This window comes from Egretta garzetta, unplaced genomic scaffold, assembly GCF_000687185.1.
Source record: "Egretta garzetta isolate BGI_Z169 unplaced genomic scaffold, ASM68718v1 scaffold271, whole genome shotgun sequence".
Taxonomy (NCBI): Eukaryota; Metazoa; Chordata; class Aves; order Pelecaniformes; family Ardeidae; genus Egretta; species Egretta garzetta.
In genome coordinates, this window is record NW_009258669.1 from 371,402 (window position 1) to 390,566 (window position 19,165).

At 38.2% G+C, this 19,165-nt stretch overlaps 1 protein-coding gene across 2 annotated transcripts in view; it reads left to right on the forward strand.

Annotated features, from left to right (window-relative positions):
• Window positions 1-19,165, forward strand: part of LOC104135054 (leucyl and cystinyl aminopeptidase) — a 37,030-nt gene that overhangs the window by 12,227 nt on the left and 5,638 nt on the right. For both annotated transcript variants that reach the window (XM_009648660.2, XM_035888473.1), the window contains exons 5-15: window positions 1,927-2,047; window positions 2,741-2,895; window positions 3,199-3,312; window positions 5,416-5,547; window positions 6,117-6,248; window positions 10,660-10,820; window positions 13,348-13,436; window positions 15,204-15,384; window positions 16,109-16,265; window positions 17,613-17,797; window positions 18,447-18,608. In XM_009648660.2, coding sequence (XP_009646955.1) covers window positions 1,927-2,047; window positions 2,741-2,895; window positions 3,199-3,312; window positions 5,416-5,547; window positions 6,117-6,248; window positions 10,660-10,820; window positions 13,348-13,436; window positions 15,204-15,384; window positions 16,109-16,265; window positions 17,613-17,797; window positions 18,447-18,608 — 1,589 coding nt within the window. The remainder of the gene's footprint in view (window positions 1-1,926; window positions 2,048-2,740; window positions 2,896-3,198; window positions 3,313-5,415; window positions 5,548-6,116; window positions 6,249-10,659; window positions 10,821-13,347; window positions 13,437-15,203; window positions 15,385-16,108; window positions 16,266-17,612; window positions 17,798-18,446; window positions 18,609-19,165) is intronic.

Here is a 19,165-nt window from a genome sequence, read left to right on the forward strand (position 1 = left end):
GTCCTTTCGTGGGTATATGGCCTGCAGAATCAGTGAGCAGTTCCTACAACGTGTGCAGCTCAAGTAACTAAAGAAAAACAGGGTAATATTAGGAGGTGCTTCTTAATCTTATTTCAGGAGGTGTAGGAGTTTCATGTAAGAGATGATTTTCCTGACTCTCTAACAGGAACTGCCCCTTTGTGGTGAAATGTCAGAAGTGCCAGCACCTTCCTAGAAAGAGCCAGAGGGAATAGTGCTATTAGAACTGCAGGAGAAGCAGCCCTCTCTTTACTCCAATATACAGAAGTAAAGATGCTGGTTAATAGGCTTTGGTTCTGACTTGGGACAGGTATTTCTAATTAGAGCCGAATAGGACAGACTGTTTGGTCTAACCTGAAAAGTTAGACCACTACTTTTTTTTTTTTCTTTCTTGTGGCTACTATTCAGGTCTGTATTTGAACTGTGTTCTGGTAAACCATATAGCCAGTTCTTTATCAGACAGAAAATTGATGAGTATACTAAACGTTTTGTATTCGCAGAGAGGCTGAAACTACTATCTATGTGGTGTGCTTGGTTTTGTTCATAAGAGTGAGACTAACTTAAATGGATTGTCAATACTTTAGAAGTATTTTATGACAAGGAAAGTAGAAGTATTTTATGTAGGAAAGGAGAAAAAGACTGAGGGAAGTGGTTCTTAACTGTGGTTCTCCTTCATTCTGACCACCAAGCAAGATTTGGCCAAGTCAGGGAAGTCCAGCAGACCTTTAAAAGGCACCAAACACAAGGGATCTAGCAGTATTTCCAGCTTAGAGGGAGAAAGTGTAAGAATGGTGAAACCAAGTAAGGCTAGAATCTAGCTAATGGGTTGTTCTGTTGCCAACAGTGTCTGGTAGGCCAAGGGAGACTGTAAGAGCAAGGAAGCATATAATGACATTTTCCATGAAATAGGATCTCAAAATGCTTCCAGAAATTTGTGGCTGGGAAATTCAATTTGAGCTAACCAGTTCACACAGAATAAGTTTATTGTCATGAATGTTATAAGATGGATTACAGTAGAAGTAAAGTTGCTGTGTGTTCATAATGTAATGAGATTTTTCTCAACTCCAGAAGGTCCTGAGGGGCTTTTATGTTTTGGTTTTGAGCTAATTTGCAGGTAATAGTACTTTTGTACTTCCACAAACACTAGATTGGATACTTACTGGTATGTGCTTGGTTCAAACTCAAAAATTAAAAGGTCACTCTATCCATCTATCCATTTGTTTACTGATTTGTAGGAGAGTAAGAGAGAGGTTTGGGGTTTGTTTGGGTTTTTTTAATAGAACAGGAAAATGAATCTCAATGTGGTTTGTGTTTGTGTATGAAAGGGCACCCTAAACCTGGATCAACCTGTAACCTGCTCAAAGTTACTTTCTTGATATAGCCCCTTCAGCATGAATAGAGGGAGACTGTAAGCTCTCAATTTTTATATGAATGCTGCTTATATCATGTCTAATGTGGCCCTACCTTATGTAGGGGAATGGATTTGTGCCAATTATTATTTCTTGAGAGGATTTCTTGCAGATGATACTAGTGTTATCATACTGATAGCCTAAACTTACAAATTGAGGTATTAATTGAGGGTCACTTAATAACTCATGAGGGACAAAAAAATGAAATGAATCAATTTCTGTTCTTGTAGACCCTTCTTGAACACCTTCCCTAAAGGTGTCAGCCTTGAATTGTTCTTGCATACATATTGGATAATCTGTCTGTATTTTGACTACTGAATAAGTAGTATTCTAGTAAAAAAAAATTAAATCTTTATTGACAGCTTCATAACCTGTGTTTGTAACCTCTGTGTGTACTCCCAAAACCGTGTCGTATCTGTTTCAGAAACTTCTGCCAGCTCTTTTACTTCTAAAGCTTTTGTAGTTACAAGTTTCAAAATCTTTTCTCTGTTTGGACTAGGTATCTGTCTATGCCATACCACAGCATCTAAACCAAGTTGGATATGCTCTAAACACAGCAGTGAAACTTCTGGAATTTTATCAAAAATACTTTTTAATAAACTACCCTCTTGAAAAATTAGGTAAGTTCTTTTGAACTGTTTGTAAACAGAAGAAGAAGCTCTAGTCAGTTCTGAGAAATGCAGGGAAACTTTCATTCTGAAAAGATGTGCTTACGGAAAAAAAGGTGGCATAAAACATTTGTGAAATAAGGTTCTCCCAAGATTATTAAAAAAAAATCATTACATGTTTGACTGAGTACGAGTATTAAGTGATTTCGAAGCTGGAAAATTTTTGTGAGCTTTTGACACTAGATTGCTTATGCTTGTACATAACACCAAAAAAATATTGGGTGTAAATTTAACATGATGTGCCTTGGTAGGGAGATGCAGAATTCTCAGTCTGTGAATAATGTTCACCAGTGCAAAATTTGCAGCCTGACTTCTCTGCATGTGTCAGTTTGACTGGAAAGATAATGAAATACCGTCTTCTAAGACATTACTTTCAGTACGGGCAGCCCCATTTCCTCATGATTTGTGTGCATGCAAGATCTATAGGCAGTGTCTGTGTAGTGCATTAAGTTGTTTGTGTAAGAGTACTGCTAGAGAAACACGGCTATAAATCTGTGGGTCTTCTATGCTTGAGATGTGAGCACATCCACGCCACAGGATTTAAATAATGAGGTTTTTAGGGATTATGTGATAGAATAGGTAGACTTGAAATACAGAATTGCTTTAACTAGCTGTTTTCAAAAGCTTCTTTCAAATCTTTTCCAGATCTGGTTGCAATTCCTGATTTTCAGTCTGGTGCAATGGAAAACTGGGGCTTGATCACCTTCCGAGAAACAACACTCTTGTTTGACAGTAATACTTCTTCAGCAAGGGATAAAAAGTTAATAACTGCAGTGATAGCACATGAGCTTGCCCATCAGGTACTATATTAGGGAAGTCATTGTTTAAATGTGATGGGTTTTTCTTCAAAGGCAATTCTGCCCTTAAATTCTCCCCAGGCCCTTGTTGTGAATGGATTGTGCATTGAATCTGTACAGAATACCTGCAGGTGTATTTTCTCCAGTACAACAGGCAGAGTGCAACTCTGTCTTGATGTACTTAGGGAGTTGTTCATTGTGGTTTTGACTGAGCTTGATTTTGCCTCAAGATAAAGCTGAGGATGGATGGAGTGTTACTGTACTCATTTGATTTTATTTCTGAAAAAGAATCTTGGTCTTTTATAGTGGTTTGGCAATCTAGTAACTATGGAATGGTGGAATGATCTCTGGCTGAATGAGGGATTTGCCACTTTCATGGAGTACTTTGCCATGGAGGAGATTTTTCCAGAATTACATTCAGTAAGTACTTTCTGTAACTACAGTTACTGTACCTTTGCTAAGATCTATTTTTCAATGCCAACTATAAAGGACTGATACTTATAAGCTTACATTGAACTTCGCTTTGGGCACCACTGAGATTATACTATGTCTCCTCTGCTTTGGCACTTTCATTATATTGGAAGTGGGTTTGGGGGGGACTTTGGGGACGGCGTGTTGGTTTTGTGGGGTTTTTTTAATTTGGTAGTAGTCTACATGCGGTCTTTGTGTTTTGTGTAGGTTAAAGCATTGCGTGCAAAATAGCAAGTGTTAAAAGGTGTGGGTATCTGTATGTCAAATTGTAACTTAAAATCTTTACACGGGAAGTCCAGGCATGTTGTTGACCAAGTTTATCTGTCTCTATTTTTCCTAATAGACTTAGGAAGCACCAGAGCTTTAGGTTACTAAGTATGCCTGGATTAATTCCTGTCTTCCCATCACTGTGGCACTTGCTTGTGTCTGAATGAGTTTGGGATTCACAGATCAGGGGACCTGGTATAAAAGTATCCTACAGTCCCACCCCCTGGATTCTGATAGCACTGAGTTTCATTAATAGTACAAAGCACTGCTCCCACTGGCACTTCTGTTTACACATACGGCTGAGGGACAGAATCTTTTTGATGTAATAACCTAGTGATCATTTAAAAACTCACTCAGGTACTAAGTGACCTAGCTTCTCAGACTCTGGAAAACATGAAAGATCCAAAGTTGATCTTTCCTCCCCAAGGAAGGGATACCAGTTACTGCTGTAAAGCATCCCTGTCACTGAATGCAGGCAGAGAAAGATTAGTGGAACTAAATGGAGGGGGCAGTGGAGAGACTGATTTTGCATCTTGGGTAAAGGTATCTCCTAGGAGAGGAGACACCTGGGCTCTGGAACCAGCTTCCAGGAGTATTTATGTGATTTGCACTAGTCATAGGATTAAAAACCTGACAGGTACTGACTGTTTCCTGCTTGCTGGATTGTGGTGTTGTCAGCATTGTGACAGAGTATGAGTTTTGAGTTCTTAATTCACCCAGTACTTAATTCAGTAACAACTGCGTTAAGAAACTTGGGTTGCTAACTTGGTTCAGTAGAACTCTTTCTTGGCGCCAGGTGTTAAATAGTTTTTTATTTGGCCTAGCTTGGTTGTTGAGTTTGATGGACACTGAAAGTATGTTTGTATTAGCCATTCTGCGTGTTGGATGCATGTGTAGTGAGGAGAGGACACAAACGTAGTCTAATATTTTAGCAATGACACATCTAACACTTTTATACTTCATTCTAAAAGGTGCCTGACAAGGTGCCTTCACCAACATCTCATTTCACCACTTGGTGGTGCCAAACTGTGTTTTGGTAAAAATAAAAAACACTCCAAACTTCTGCATTCAAGAATAGGTTTAAAATGTTAAACTTCAAAGGGTGTCTTTATGGTATCATACACAGGTCTTACCTTTTTTTTTTTTTCCTTAACCCGCTACTGTATAGAGGAAACTGTACAGAGAATTGTTTGCTTGAGTCTCAATGAAATTAAATGGACAAATACCAGAACAATCAGCTGCTTTTCAGTGTTTGGGGTCCTCTCATTCTGGCAACAATGTATTAAATTCAAATATCTTCACTCTAGAAGAAAAGAAGGAAGAGAGTTTGGTACTAGGATCACTAGGGTGGTGTTTACATTCACGCAAAGGTCACTGTAGTGAGTAACTTCCCTAGATTTCATGCTTTAATATTAAAGTAGTCATGCTTTTGTATTCCCTGCTTTTGTAAATGAATGGAAAACATTAGTGAGCCAAATCTGAAATTGGGCACATAACTTACTTAGTAGGTACATTTATTTCTCTAGTGCCAATGATGCATTTACCTGGGACAGGAGCTTAAGGGTCTGGATAATGATGTAAACTCAGGACCGAGATTCCACTGCTAAAACATGGCAGGGAAAGACTAGATTTACAAATGCTTCCCTGACAATTCTTTCTTCATTGGCAGGAAGGCGAGCAGTGGCATGTTAGACCAATGGAAGGGCAAAGCAGAGACAACTTTTATTGTTCTGCTTACCATGTATCTTCCAGTTTCTCAGACACTTACAGATGTTTCTCTTCTAGGATGAAGATTTCCTTAATTTGATTTTTAAGGCTATGATGAAGGATTCCTTGAATTCTTCACGTCCAGTCTCTTCTGCTGTTCAGTCTTCAGAGCAAATTGAAGAAATGTTTGATGCACTTTCTTATATCAAGGTAACTTGACACAGTAACAGTAACACTGTCAAAATGCACTTGGCCTTCTACAGTCAATTCCAGCCTACTAAGTGTATCTCATCTTTTTCCTGTAATTTTATTTTTTTGATATAACTGCATATCATATCACTGTTAAACACTGTCTCACAAATGCAGTTCTGCACCACAAAGAAGAGTATTGCTAAAGAAATACGGCAGCCATCAGAGACTTATCAGTAAGAAGACACTACTTTTGAGATTACGTTAATTGGAAAAAAGTCAAGCTCTATTAGCCTATTTTGTAACAGTATTTTGAGACTTTGAAATATTGAAAAATATTTTTTTCCAGAGCAGAAAAAATGTCAAGCTCTACTGACCTTTTTTGTAACTGGTTTTGGAGTTTATGAAATACAAAAAAAATATTTTTCCAGTGCAACTGAGTGTTAAGGTAATTGTTCAAATTACAACATTTGGGATAAAATCTGACAGCTTCTGAGTTATTCTTCTACTGTAAAAGAGGTGTAATATGCATATGCTTCAACAAGTACTTTAATTTGCCAATTCTTTTTCTTTTTTTTTTCTCCCTAAAGGGGGCTTCACTTCTTTTGATGCTGAAGCACTATCTCACTAAGGATGTTTTCCAAGCTGGCATTGAGGTATACTTGCATAATCACAACTATGGATCTGCCCGGAGTGATGACTTGTGGGACAGCATGAATGAGGTATCCACTTTTGATACACTGTTCTTGGTTTTTTCCTTTTCTAAATCTGTTGCAAATTTTTATTTATTTCCTTGTTTATAAAAGAAATAAGGTTATACACTGCTGGTAAATACTCCAAAGTTCTTGCTCATATAGGTACGGAGATTCCTGTAGCTTCTAGGACTCCATTAAGTATCATCCCAAAGAAGTGCTGGAAGTGGGTAAGCACTACCATGCACATCTATATGTGTGGACACATCAGTATGTACATGTCCTCTCTAGAGTTGCATTGTTAGTGTGTTAAGACCAGAATAAAAATATTAATCTTAAATGCAGGACAAATCTTTACTTTCAAGAAATAGCTGAATCCAACTCCTGTAGAGGTCTTGGGATACTCTGTACTGGTGTAACTTTGTTTCAGTGGTAGCTTTCTGTTTCAACAGAAGGAAAACGGATTGTAGGGAACAATTTCGTTCAGCAGCTATTAAATGGTAAGGCTGTGTGTGATTAAAGTGGGTGCGGGGAGAGAGAGAAAGGGTGCAAGAAAACAAGGACAGCAGCAGGGGGAGCTGGGGTGGGCGGGGGTGAGAGGGCAGATGTGAAGGAGAAGGGAGAGACAGCAGGGGAGAGAGGGAGGGAGAGAGGGTGAAGGATGGAAAGAGAGCGGGGCGGGGGGGGGGAGGGTGTAAGACCAAGGGAGAGAGCACATGACAGGGAGAGAGTGGGGAGAGAGTGTAAGGGGTAGACTGTGCAAGAGGGAGGTTGTGTTCCAGAGAGAATGAGAGTGGTCCCAACAAGAAAGAGCTGCTGAGTATCCCCAGGGAGTGTCAACATAGTTGTATAAGGGAAGGGAACAGATTTCCCTGTGGATGTGTGTACAGCATAGTATGTATTAAAGTCTCTGAAATACATGAGGTTCCCTCACACAAGTGAGTGCTAGGCAGAATACCAACCTAATGTTTATTTTTGGTTCTTGGCATCTACCTTATGATATTTGAACTTCTGCAGAACTGGAGCTGCTGTTAGTTATTGTCAGCTGTTGCAGGTGGCTGTAAATTTGTGTGTTTAGTCATACACAGTCACTATTTTGCCAGCCAGTGATGGTTTATTACTGATATCAGATTGTGACTCTCGTATGACAGAGAACTCTTCTGGTTTGTATAGCGACTTTTATAGCATAAAACAGGCTTTCCTGTCCTCAGCCTCTGCAAAATGGAGCCTCCTGACCAACTGTCTTCAGTCATGCGCACATAGAGAACATACCACAGAGAGATGGCTAGGGACACCACACAGATGCTTCACATTTAATTAATGTGAGGGCTTAACTGTTACTAGATGCAAGGCTTAACTGTTACTAGAGCATGGGAAAAGAGTAATTCTCAAAACTTTAGATTACTTGCTTAGCTCAGAAAAGAACTTTTTTTTTTATTATAACCCTACTGTCCATGGGACAAATTCAGCTTTTCTGCAAACTCAGCAGGCTGCTTTCTCCAGTCTTTTGGAACCTCAGCCATCAACTTTTAAGAGTCAAAGTAATCCTTATAAACTTTGGGATTGCTTCATCCACCTGTATTAGTATTGTTAAGTGAATCACATCCAATCAACTTAGTAACATCTAACATCAGAACTCAGTGTGAATTTCCTATTTTAATGAGAAACAACCCTTTGGTTGGTGCTATTTTAGTAGTTGCCAAATTCCTTCTGACACCAGGTATTTAACAGCATTATCTGCCAGAAGTTGCTCTTCCATGTGGAGGAACACACGAACTGGTTCCTTAGATGTTTTCTGGTGCTGGTTACAATGTTTGCCTTCATATTGTCTTTTTCCAAAGACTTTTGGTTTAGCTGGACTGGTCTTGTAAGGCAATGAGTTAGTTTACATTTGGGATTTTATTATTTTACTTCCCTGAGAAGGTACTGCATTTTCTGCACTACTTTCTTACCGCTGATTTTCATCTATTACCTCTTTTATTTTAATGAGATGTACTGTCCCTGTATCCATTTTCCTTTGGTTTGGTATTCTTTGTGTCTTACTGTTTTTCTTTTTGTATCTCGAATTCTTACTTTCTCTTGCTTTCTGATGATCTTTCACCTTCAGATTCTCAGCCAGACTGTTGGTTAGCACTCAAATCTAGACAGGCTCATATCTCTGATTACTTGCTACGCCCTTGGTATCAAAATTGCATCCATTTTATTAACTTGATGGAAAGTCTTTGCTCAATTATATTTTCCCCCCATAGATGTCTGAATAATTAAAACTATATGAACTAGATGAATCTGAGTAGCTCACAGAAAATATTGTGTACCTATCTCATCTTTGAGTTGACTGATACTATTAGTAGTGCCCTTGGTCTCTAGCCAGTGCCCAGATCTGCTAAACGCTTCTTTCAAAGTTTTATCTTCGTAATACAAGAGGCCATATCTCTCTCTGGACTTCTTCATTCTTCTCAATTTTAGATGTGAACTATTTCATTGAATCTCCCTTATGACAATTAAATAATTAGTATTATCATGTATTGAAATCTTTGGTATCCTTTTCAGTTGTTTCCCCTATTTACGATAATAGTAAAAGCAAATCTGTGATATTCAGCAAACTGACTGTCTCTTTTTCTTTTTACTCCCATTAATTACACCTAGGCTGAATGTGTTTGAAAATTGCAAATGTAAAAGTGACCTTTTCTTTGATAAGAAATTTCTACTGTCCACACAGCAAAATGGGCAATAATTTCTTAAGTCTTAACCTTCTCTGTGAAAATCAACAATCATGGTTGGAGTGAGGATGAGAAAACTGCATGTGAATTAAATGAAAAATCTGTAACACAGAAAGCAAACTTTTTGTATACCTTGAGGGAAGAAAGATGAAGTAATTTTCATGCATTGCTTTCACTGGAGTTTGGAACTGCTGTTCAAAGTTATGTCAATAAAATCAATTAATGTCAATAAAATTTTTGCTATGATGAAACTATGAACCTATAATTTCCAAACAATTGGTTTAATTTCAAGTGATTGGGGAGGGTTCTATTTTGGAATAGAATTATTTCAGTGGATCAAATTTCAAAATTACTTATGTCTCTCTACAGTTTAGACACAAATCTGCCAGTCTTTAGGTGGCTCACAGTGTTAGCGCAAAACTCTGAGATGCGAAACAGGCAAGTTGTCAAGGTGCAAATTCTAGTTTTAATTAGTTTCCTGATCTTTTAACATTCTTCTCATCTTGGGTTTGGGTTTTTTTTTGTTTGGGTTTTTTTGGATGGCTGGCATTGATCTCATAGATTTCTTGATGGTGCCAAAGTGTAACAGGAAGGAAAGGAAAAGATGAGTGGCAAAAGAAAGTGAGAGCATACGTTCAGCACATCTTGGGCAATTTATGAAGGGATTGCGTAATGTTACGTTGTAGTACAAAACCAGCTTGTGATAACAAGACAAAGGAAGAGTATTTAGCCAAGAATGGGTTTGGGGAGTATGTAAAACGTAAAAAGCCATGTAGACTTCAAATTCTGTAAATTTTAAACTTTTGATAGAGAGCTCTTCCCCTGGAATTGAAACCTCTATTTAAAGTTTATGGTCATTCTCTACATAAACAATACAGTATTTTTTCATGTGACTAAACTGTACATGTTATAGTTGGTTTGAATGGAGAACAGTGGGCAGTAAGTTGCTGATGAGGTAAACTAGAGAAAGACACAGATTAGGTTGGTAAAAGTTAGATGTAATTTGAATGATATATTAATTTCTTTCTGTTCCTGATGGCTCAACCTAAAACACATTTTCATAAGTTAGGCAACATATTGGCTGGCTTATCATCTCTGCTAATAAAGAGACAGTGATATGTAGGCATTTTAAAGTACTTGTCCCTCAGTGCCTCAGTGGGGATGTTGTAGAAAAACAGTTCCTGAAAGACTGGAAGAGGTTGGAGGTTAAGCTACGCAAAGGCTATGGTAAGTGGCAGGGAGGGGGGGAAGAGAGACAGTGCTTAATATAAAGGATATGTTGTTGGTTTTGTTGTGCAAATGCTGTCGCTTTAATTAAATTTCTAATATTAATTTCAGAATTAAAAAAATATCTTTACCTGAAACACCCACATCATATCAGAATACCAATAAGGAAAGAGAAAGGGAAGTGGGGAGCTTGGGATGTTACCATAACTTTCTTTTCTGTAACAGTCTCTTCTCCATTTTCATGGCATACCATTTCAACCTACCTGATGTTTCCAATTTGTCTTTCCACTGATTAGCTAGGAATCCCTCAACTTAAGAAAATAAAGCCCACTTGCTCCCCTAAATTGTTGCTTATGAAATTTACAAGCTCAGTGTCAAAGTGATCGTTTACAGATGCAGAATCATGCTACTACTTACTTTGTAAATTAAGGAGGAAGGTTTAAAAATGTTCACCATGTGCCATTTTCTTGTTATGTTATGGTCATGTTTTACAGATTACCAATGGAACACTAGATGTAAAAAAGTTGATGAAAACTTGGATTTTGCATAAAGGATTTCCTTTAGTCACTGTTGTCCGAAAGGGAAAGATTATTTCTGTACAACAAGAAAAATTTTTGTACCGCGTGGAACCAGAAAATTGGACATCAGATGCAAGGTTGCTACCTTCTTAATACTTTTTATCCACTAAAATCTACCTGTAAATATCTTTCTTATATCTTGTACTCTTCTCACTTGTATTCAGGGGTTCTAGTGTTTTCTTTGAAGGCAGGTAGTAAATAAAGAATGTGGCACAGAAATTCACACATCTAATCTGCCTGAAGGTCCATGTCTATTTCCACCCAGACAACTGGTAAAAATCTGTGGCATCCTTTGTAAGCTGAGTTTCTTGGTTGCATCCTTTTCTGAAGCTTTTAAGCTTGAGATGATGAGTTGTGGTAAATAGAATGAATTCTTGAGGTTTTTTAATACCAAAAGGAAGATCTCGCAGGTAAAGTTTTCATTTCAGAAAGTTTTGTGTGGTTAATGAGAAGCTGTAGAAAGGCAAGTTGCAGAAGTCTGCAAGAGTTACAGATGCATATGTCTTAGTTTAGAACCTCTGCTCCTTCCTGCCAAAATTCAGTGTACATCTTGGGCTTTGTTAGAGGAAAGTAGAGAAGCTAGAATCAAATCTTTCTTGGCTTAAAAATTTTAAGATGGCACTAATGCATGACAGCAAATGGCTGAATATATAAGAGAGGCAATACTGTGTTACCAAAACCTAAAAGGAAGTACATACGCAAATGCTGAAGAAGCAAAGATGCGGCAGTTGCTAGTTGTAAAAATGAATTTCCTGCAAATATGTCTTATATTATTACTGTATTTTGTAACAAACCAAAATATGTAGATTTGAATCCTTTTGAGATGTTGGTGGTTTTTTTCAGTTGTTTAAAGCCTTAACAGGAACTGAGTCCTTTGCATCATCTTGCAGAATCAGGCCTATGAAACGAATTTGTCTCTTGAAATGTTGGAAGATACAGGGCTTTGTTTTCTTTTTGTTATGTGGAGGAAGGAAAGTGATCTGTGTTTGAAAGGTAAGGGAAGAAAGGAAGAATTGTTAGGCTTAATTATTCTTCTCTTTCCAGTTGATGTCAATTCAGGGAGTGCGTGAAATGCTTTTGAAGAGCGTTCTGTGTGAGTCATACACAATCTAAATAGCCAAGTCCTTATCATCATTATGAGGCATCTTAGCATTTATTCTTGTAGCTTGCAGCTCACTTGAGATAGTCTTTGTGGTATGCAATCAATTTTGGTTTCTATTACCATGATTCGGAATTTGAGTCTTTTACCTGAATCAATATAAATCATTTATTAAAATTTCAGGAAGACAGGACATTGAACTGAGGTGAAAATAATAGTGGCTAAATTTCTGATACAGCCAGAGATTTCCTGTCCGTGTTACTTTCCACAAGCTACTTAGCATGCTGGAACTGAGGAAGAAGTACTAGGAAATGTGGTGTCCCTCAGGGGTCCATACTGGGACAAGTACTGTTTAATGTCTTCATCAGTGACATACACACTGGGATCGAGTGTATCCTCAGCACATTTGTAGATGACACCAAGCTGAGTGGTGCTGTTGACATGCCTGAGGGATGGGATGCCATTCAGAGGGACCTGAACAAGCTCAAGAAGTGGGCCCAGGTGAACCTCATACAGTTCAACAAGGCCAAGCGTGATGACCTGCACCTAGGTCAGGACAACCCATGGTATCAATACAGGCTAGGGGATGAAGGGATTGAGAGCAGCCCCGCAGAGAAGGACATGGGGATACTGGTGGATGAAAAGCTGGTCATGAGCTGGCAACGTGCACTCACAGCCCAGAAAGCCAGCCGTATCCTGGGCTGCATCAAAAGCAGCGTGGCCAGCAGGTTGAGGGAGGTAATTCTGTCCCTCTACTCTGTTCTGGTGAGACCTGGAGTACTGCATCCATCTCTGGAGTCCTCAGCACAGGAAAGAAATGGACCGGTTGGAGCAGGTCCAAGGGGGACCACAGAAATGATCAGAGGGCTGGAGCACCTCTCCTATGAGGACAGGCTGAGAGAGTTGGGGTTGTTCATCCTGGAGAAGAGAAGGCTCCAGGATGACCTTACTGTGGCCATTCAATACTTAAAGGAAAGATGGAGACAGACTTTTTAGTAGGTCCTGTAATAATAGGACAAGGGGTAATGGTTTTAAACTAAAGGAGAGTAGATTCAGACTAGATATAAGGAAGAACTTTTTTATTATGAGTGTAGTGAAACACTGGAGCAGGTTGCCCAGAGAGGTTGTGGATGCTTCATTCCTGGAAACATTCAAGTTCTGGTTGGACGGGGCTTTGAGCAACCTGACCTAGTGAAAGATGTCCCTGCCCATGGCAGGATGGGGATTGGATGAGATGACCTTTAAAGGTCCCTTCCAACCCAAATCATTCTATGATTCTGTGAGATTTTCCCACTTCTCAATATTGTGGGAATAAAAAAAATAATTGCTGTACATGTTGTCCATGTATTCTTTTGTTGTATTCTGATTATATGAGTGAGATTTACACAACATGCAGTGTACTACTAATACATTAAAATGCTTAAATTAAAAAACAAACAAACAAACAAACCCTTCAAGACAAATTATGTATGTGTATGTCAGTAAACATTTGTTTTCCTTTGCAGTTATCTATGGCATATTCCTCTCACCTACATAACTAGTAGCTGCAACTTTACCCATTGTACTAATGCATATTTACTGGACCAAAAGTCAGGTATGTGCCTCAAAACTTTGGTAGCAGTACTTAAGTGTTACAGATTACTGATCTTTCTGAGCACACACTTGCATAAGATGTGAAGATAAAGGCATACATAGTACAAAATAATGTCAGAGATCCGGAGCCAAGCACTACTGGTGGTATGATCATTAGAGAGTTGGTTCCCTATAGCATTTTATGTACAAGTAAATGGCAGGAACTGGGGCAAAAGCACAGGTTTGAAATTTTTAAAAGCCGGTACTCTTTTCATCCCAGTGCATGCACAAAATCTCTCAAACTGCATGTCCTTTAGAGAGTGAGAAATGGGAGAGTTGCTCTGCCAGTGTACTGAAATGTGAGGAAGTCACTTTCCACTGAAATATTATTTATTTTCTTTAATGGTGTAAGAAAATATTGCATCTGGAAGAGATTAAGTTATTGAGAATGCTGTTGTAGAAATTCAAACCCTTCAATCTTTTCACATAAACTCACTGCTTTTGCTGCAGTGGCTAGTTTGAATCCTAAATTGCTAGTTTATGAGGGGTTTTTTATTCAGCCCTTTTTTTTCCTTACTAAGTGAACAGTTACTATAAACTCTTATTGTAGTATTGTGCTAAAATCACTTTGACTATCTCTCTCCACAGCTGTGAATAGGTTTTTCCATTTTATTGAAGCTGGTATGACTCATCATCTTATATCTACTGATGTGTTTTCTTCTCCCCCGTTAAAGTTACTGTTCAGTATTGGCAATTATTTTTAATTCATAAACCAATCTTGTACCTCTGCTTTTTGAAATAAAACCATTCCAATTTAAAATCAAATTCTTACAGCTGATCTTGACATTTTTACTGTTTACTGATTTTTACAAACTGCCAGCCCTCTAAAATTACTTTAGAAGTGCTGTAATTAAAGTAAATAATTTTGGTTTATGTCATTCTGACATTGGTTTTACAAAGCCTTCAAGTTATTCCTGGCCTTCTTAATTTGAGATGGAGTTTTAGAAAAAACTAGAAAAAAAATATTAGAATGGAAAACCAAAGCTGTTTAATTCAATGTGTTCTTTATCTTACTAGAACTAATAGGTAAGTAGCCTGATTTAATCATTTTTCTTTCACCTTAAATGACCCTGTTAGTGGTCTCATGTTCATCATACTAATTCCTCACTTGCTGTAGAAACTTGGATGAGGAGCATACGAGAGTATATGATGTGATATGACATGCACGAAAGAGTTTGGGGTAGAGTACTTACTAAATTTCAAAGGCTTTGTAGGTGCTATGCAAATTGATGATTTTGGCAGTAGTTGTAGAACCAGCAACTTTTTTTACCAGACCCTCTCTTTTAGTTTGACTGTGAAACTAGAGTATGGCCTTTCATCTACTTAATACTGTCTCCATTTCTCTATATGTTTCTTTATATGACATAACTGCTCCTTATATACATACAAAAATGGGCAGAGAGGAGATGGGGTGGTTTGAAAGGAGGACTGGACAAAAGGAGAAAAATTACTGTACTAAGTATTTAACTACATAGATACAACTCAGGGCAGGTTGTGATACTGTTCCTTCCATCAGATGTAGGAAGAAGGAGGAAGTAGTACAACCTGGAATTTTGGAGCCTTCTCGTGGAACCTTTGTACTGGCGATTCCTTCTTCATAGTAGGGGGAAACTAGTGGGTAGAAAAGGATTTATTAACTCTCTGGAACTAGTCTACTTCATAGATTTAGATTTGAACAAACAGTTGCTAAAGATTTGTTTCTGCTGCTAACTGATTATCTGCCCATTAGCTGTCATTGAACTTCCAGAAGAGGTGGAATGGATAAAATTCAATGTGGACATGAATGGCTATTACATAGTACACTATGCTGAAGACTGGAAAACACTGATTGATCTCTTGAAAAAAAATCACACTGCTTTGAGTCCTAAAGACAGAGCCAATTTGATCAACAATATCTTCAACCTTGCAGGGTAAGACAATATTGGAAATCATAGTTAATATGTGTTTAAAGAAGATCAAACTTAGTTTCTAGAGAAGACTGCTTCAGAGAAGTTTTAATTCAGTCTTCATTATCCTATCGAAACTGTTCACCATTCATTAAGTTATTTCACTAATGCTTCACTGTTGGTGTTAGATGTTATCTCCCTGTTCTTTATAGCAGCATCCATTTATTTGCATCCCAAAGAGCCACATGATAGCTTCCATTTCTGGAAGGCACGGTTTTCTTTAGAGTCTGATAAACTGCTTAGCTGACTGTTTTCCTGTACTCTGTCAATGAGTGCTCCTCTTTAGATAAGTAAGCTATTTGCCCCTGAGATTTTTACTGGCTCCCTCGCTTGCCTTTCACCACTGCCATCAGAGCAGGTGAGGCTGAGCATTCTGGATGGCCTCTTTGACAGCTGCTTCCTGTATTGAAGTACCCTCATTTACAATAAATATTTTCAGACATCATTGTCACACTTCCTTACCTACTTTCATTTCATTAAGTGAAAACATGTAAGTGGCCATTGTTGCTTTCTTGCTATCTTACTGATGCTATAATATAAAAATGTCTACATCTAAGTGTTTCTTATGTTATTCCCTCTATCCACCTATCCCTCTGCTAATGTAATGGAGAGCATCACTTCTGATCTTATTTCAGGGAGTGCTTTTGTTCTGGAAGCCATTTTAATGTTTGTGTTCATTGACCTATAGCCTAGGAAAAGAATCTCTGGAAAAGGCGTTTGATCTGATAGATTACCTTAACAAAGAGAGCAGCACTGCACCACTCACTCAAGCTTTGTTTCAGCTGAGTCTTATATACAGCCTTTTAGAGAAAAAGGGTGAACAACAACTGGCGGCACGAGTCATGGTATGTCTTCATTTTCGGTAAATTATAATTTGAAATAATTAGCTGTAATGTTCTTTATAGTTATCTTTTTAAGTATTGGCTGTTGAAATATTCAGTAATCTCACGAAGTTGGATGGGGATACTAGATAGTTGCCAGTCTTGCCTGCTTTTGTTAAGTAGTAATGATCTCTTACTGAAATGCTAAATTTTTTGGGTCGACCTCCACCCTCCCCTGCACTGTTTTCTGGGGAATGTAATGCAGTGGGAACACAGTGGTGGCTGGGGATTTGCTATACTGGCTACAAATGCCAGTGTAGTACAGATATGCAATTAAAAAGAATTCATGACATTTTTCAAGTACAGAAAATTTATTTCTAAAATTATTAGAGTGACTGCAGATCATAGATCTAATTGCTTTGTCTGGAGGCAGTGGCAAAAAACAAAACTGTTTTCTGTAAAAATAGGAACACGTGAATGGTTATCATTGTCCCATTCCAGCTGTGCAATAGATTAACACAATGTAGTGCTACAGACTTAGCAATGAAATCAACATCGTAGCCTCAGTTCTTGCTGAGGAAATGTCTTTCATTTCTTTGTTTACCTGCTTATTATGAAGCCTCCTCTCTATAGTGATCTGCAGGTTTAAAATTATCCTTGCTGCTTTACATTGTAGAACATCAGCAAAGGGCTTTAGTCTAGAGGGAAAATGATTAAATTATTAGGTAAAATAGCAGATGTTTTTCTTCATACTAGGTAAGAGTAATTCGTGAGTGGTTAGGGAAACTTACAAGAAACAAAAAGCACTACTATAATAATTTTCCTTATTTAGTATTTTATGGATCTATTGTGATAAATAGCCCAAGCTATGGTTTGTGATGCAGCGTCTATGAGGTTATATTTAAGTTCAGGTGTTTCAGCTGAGATGTGGTAGCTGGTCAGGCACCTAAATGTGGTTTTGGCAAGCTACAAAAGGTGTTCAGCCTATAGATAAAGGCTGGTTTGTTTTTATGCTCTGAACTAAGATTTATTAACTGTCACTTGATGGAGTTACAAGCAGATCAGCATACAGGAGTTGTGAGTTGAGATAGTAAACTGACTACATACAAGTCTGAACTGTAGCTTGAAGAGTAGTCTTCAGTTCCTATGTGCAATTTAAGATGTAGACCTGGCACATCTTTCAGATCTATATGGTATCTGATATTTCTTCATACAGGTAAGATATGGTATATGTAAATTAGAATAGGTAGATGAAAACCTACTATTTTTAACTTCCACAGTTCTAAAACTTTTTTTTCTTTTTTTAACTAATTTTGTGTTTATGAAATCCTCTTAGGAAGAATTAGCTATTGCTAATTTTTTCTCCTTTAGAATAGAATAGAGCACCTGCTTGGAGATAAAATCGATCAACAGAGTTGGACAGATGATGGGACTCTGTCTGAACGAGAGCTCCGGTCAACACTGCTAGCTTTTGCCTGCACCCATGATATCAGAAACTGTAGAACAACTGCCACCGAGATGTTTGAGAGGTGGATGAAGTCTAATGGAACAATGAGGTACCACAAAAACTGGGCTTCCACTTCTTTTATCTACCTGTTTTCCTGTTACTTTGACACCATTATTTTGGGGAAAAAAACCCAAACAAAACAAACAAACAAGAAAACTCCCACACCACCACCAATTGAATATTGATAAAGCACTTAATTCTCTCTTTTACTGTTCCTCATGTAGAAGTAATTGCTGTTCTAAGATGAGAGGGAGAACTGTGCTAGGAATTTAAGACTTCATCTGCCATCACAATAAGTGTGACTGAAAAACCAGCCACAAATTGCTTCCAAGGAGGATTACTTTGTAGCAATGTCAAAGCATACCTTCTTATCTCGCAGAATTCATTCTGCTCTGGATTCATGTGCATTTTGAGCCACAGAAAATTACTCAGATTTTTGTACAATTTACTGTGCTTTCATGTGACTAACATGACTTTTTCCCAGTGACTTAAATATGAGACTGGCATGAATTCACTCTAGCAAACTTACAATTGCTACAGAATTAAATTGCTCAAGGGAAGGGCATCTTTTTCAAGCTAATCTTTTCGTTTTGTGACTTTTCTTCCTTCTTTTCTCAGATGACCATTTTTATGTCCCCCTTTTTTTGTTTGTTTTGTTGTTGTTCTGTTTTGTTGTTGGTTTTGTTTTTCCCCTGTAGTCTGCCTAGTGATGTTATGAAAGCCATATTTACAGCTGGAGCCAAATCTAGTGATGGCTGGGAATTCCTCCTAGAGATGTACTCCTCTTCAGTTTCTGAAGCAGAGAAAAGCAAAATGATTGAAGCCTTGGCCAGCACAGAAGATGTCAGAAAGCTGATCTGGTATGAAGGAGCCAAAAAGTTGTATGCTGTGTAAAAGCGTTAAAACCTTCTTTGAAAAAATGTATTGTCTTTTCTGTATTGTTTAAAAAATTTCTGATTGCTAAGGAAAATGTGTTCCCGTGTTTTGTACAGGCTTCCATAAACAGGAAGAACCTGATATTTTTCACTTAAAAATAATTTACATAACAGAGTAGCTCAAAAGGCCTAATTCTGAATACACAGAAAAAGAAAACATTTGAAATTAAAGGCTTTGCACTACTGGGTGGTAGTGTTGATCTGCTCGAGGGGAGGAGGGCTCTGCAGAGAGACCTGGACAGGCTGGATGGATGGGCCGAGGCCAACTGTATGAGGTTCAGCAAGGCCAAGTGCCGGGTCCTGCACTTGGGTCACAACAACCCCATGCAACGCTACAGGCTTGGGGAAGAGTGGCTGGAAAGCTGCCTGGTGGAAAAAGACCTGGGGGTGTTGATTGACAGCCGGCTGAATATGAGCCAGGAGTGTGCCCAGGTGGCCAAGAAGGCCAACAGCATCCTGGCTTGTATCAGGAATAGTGTGGC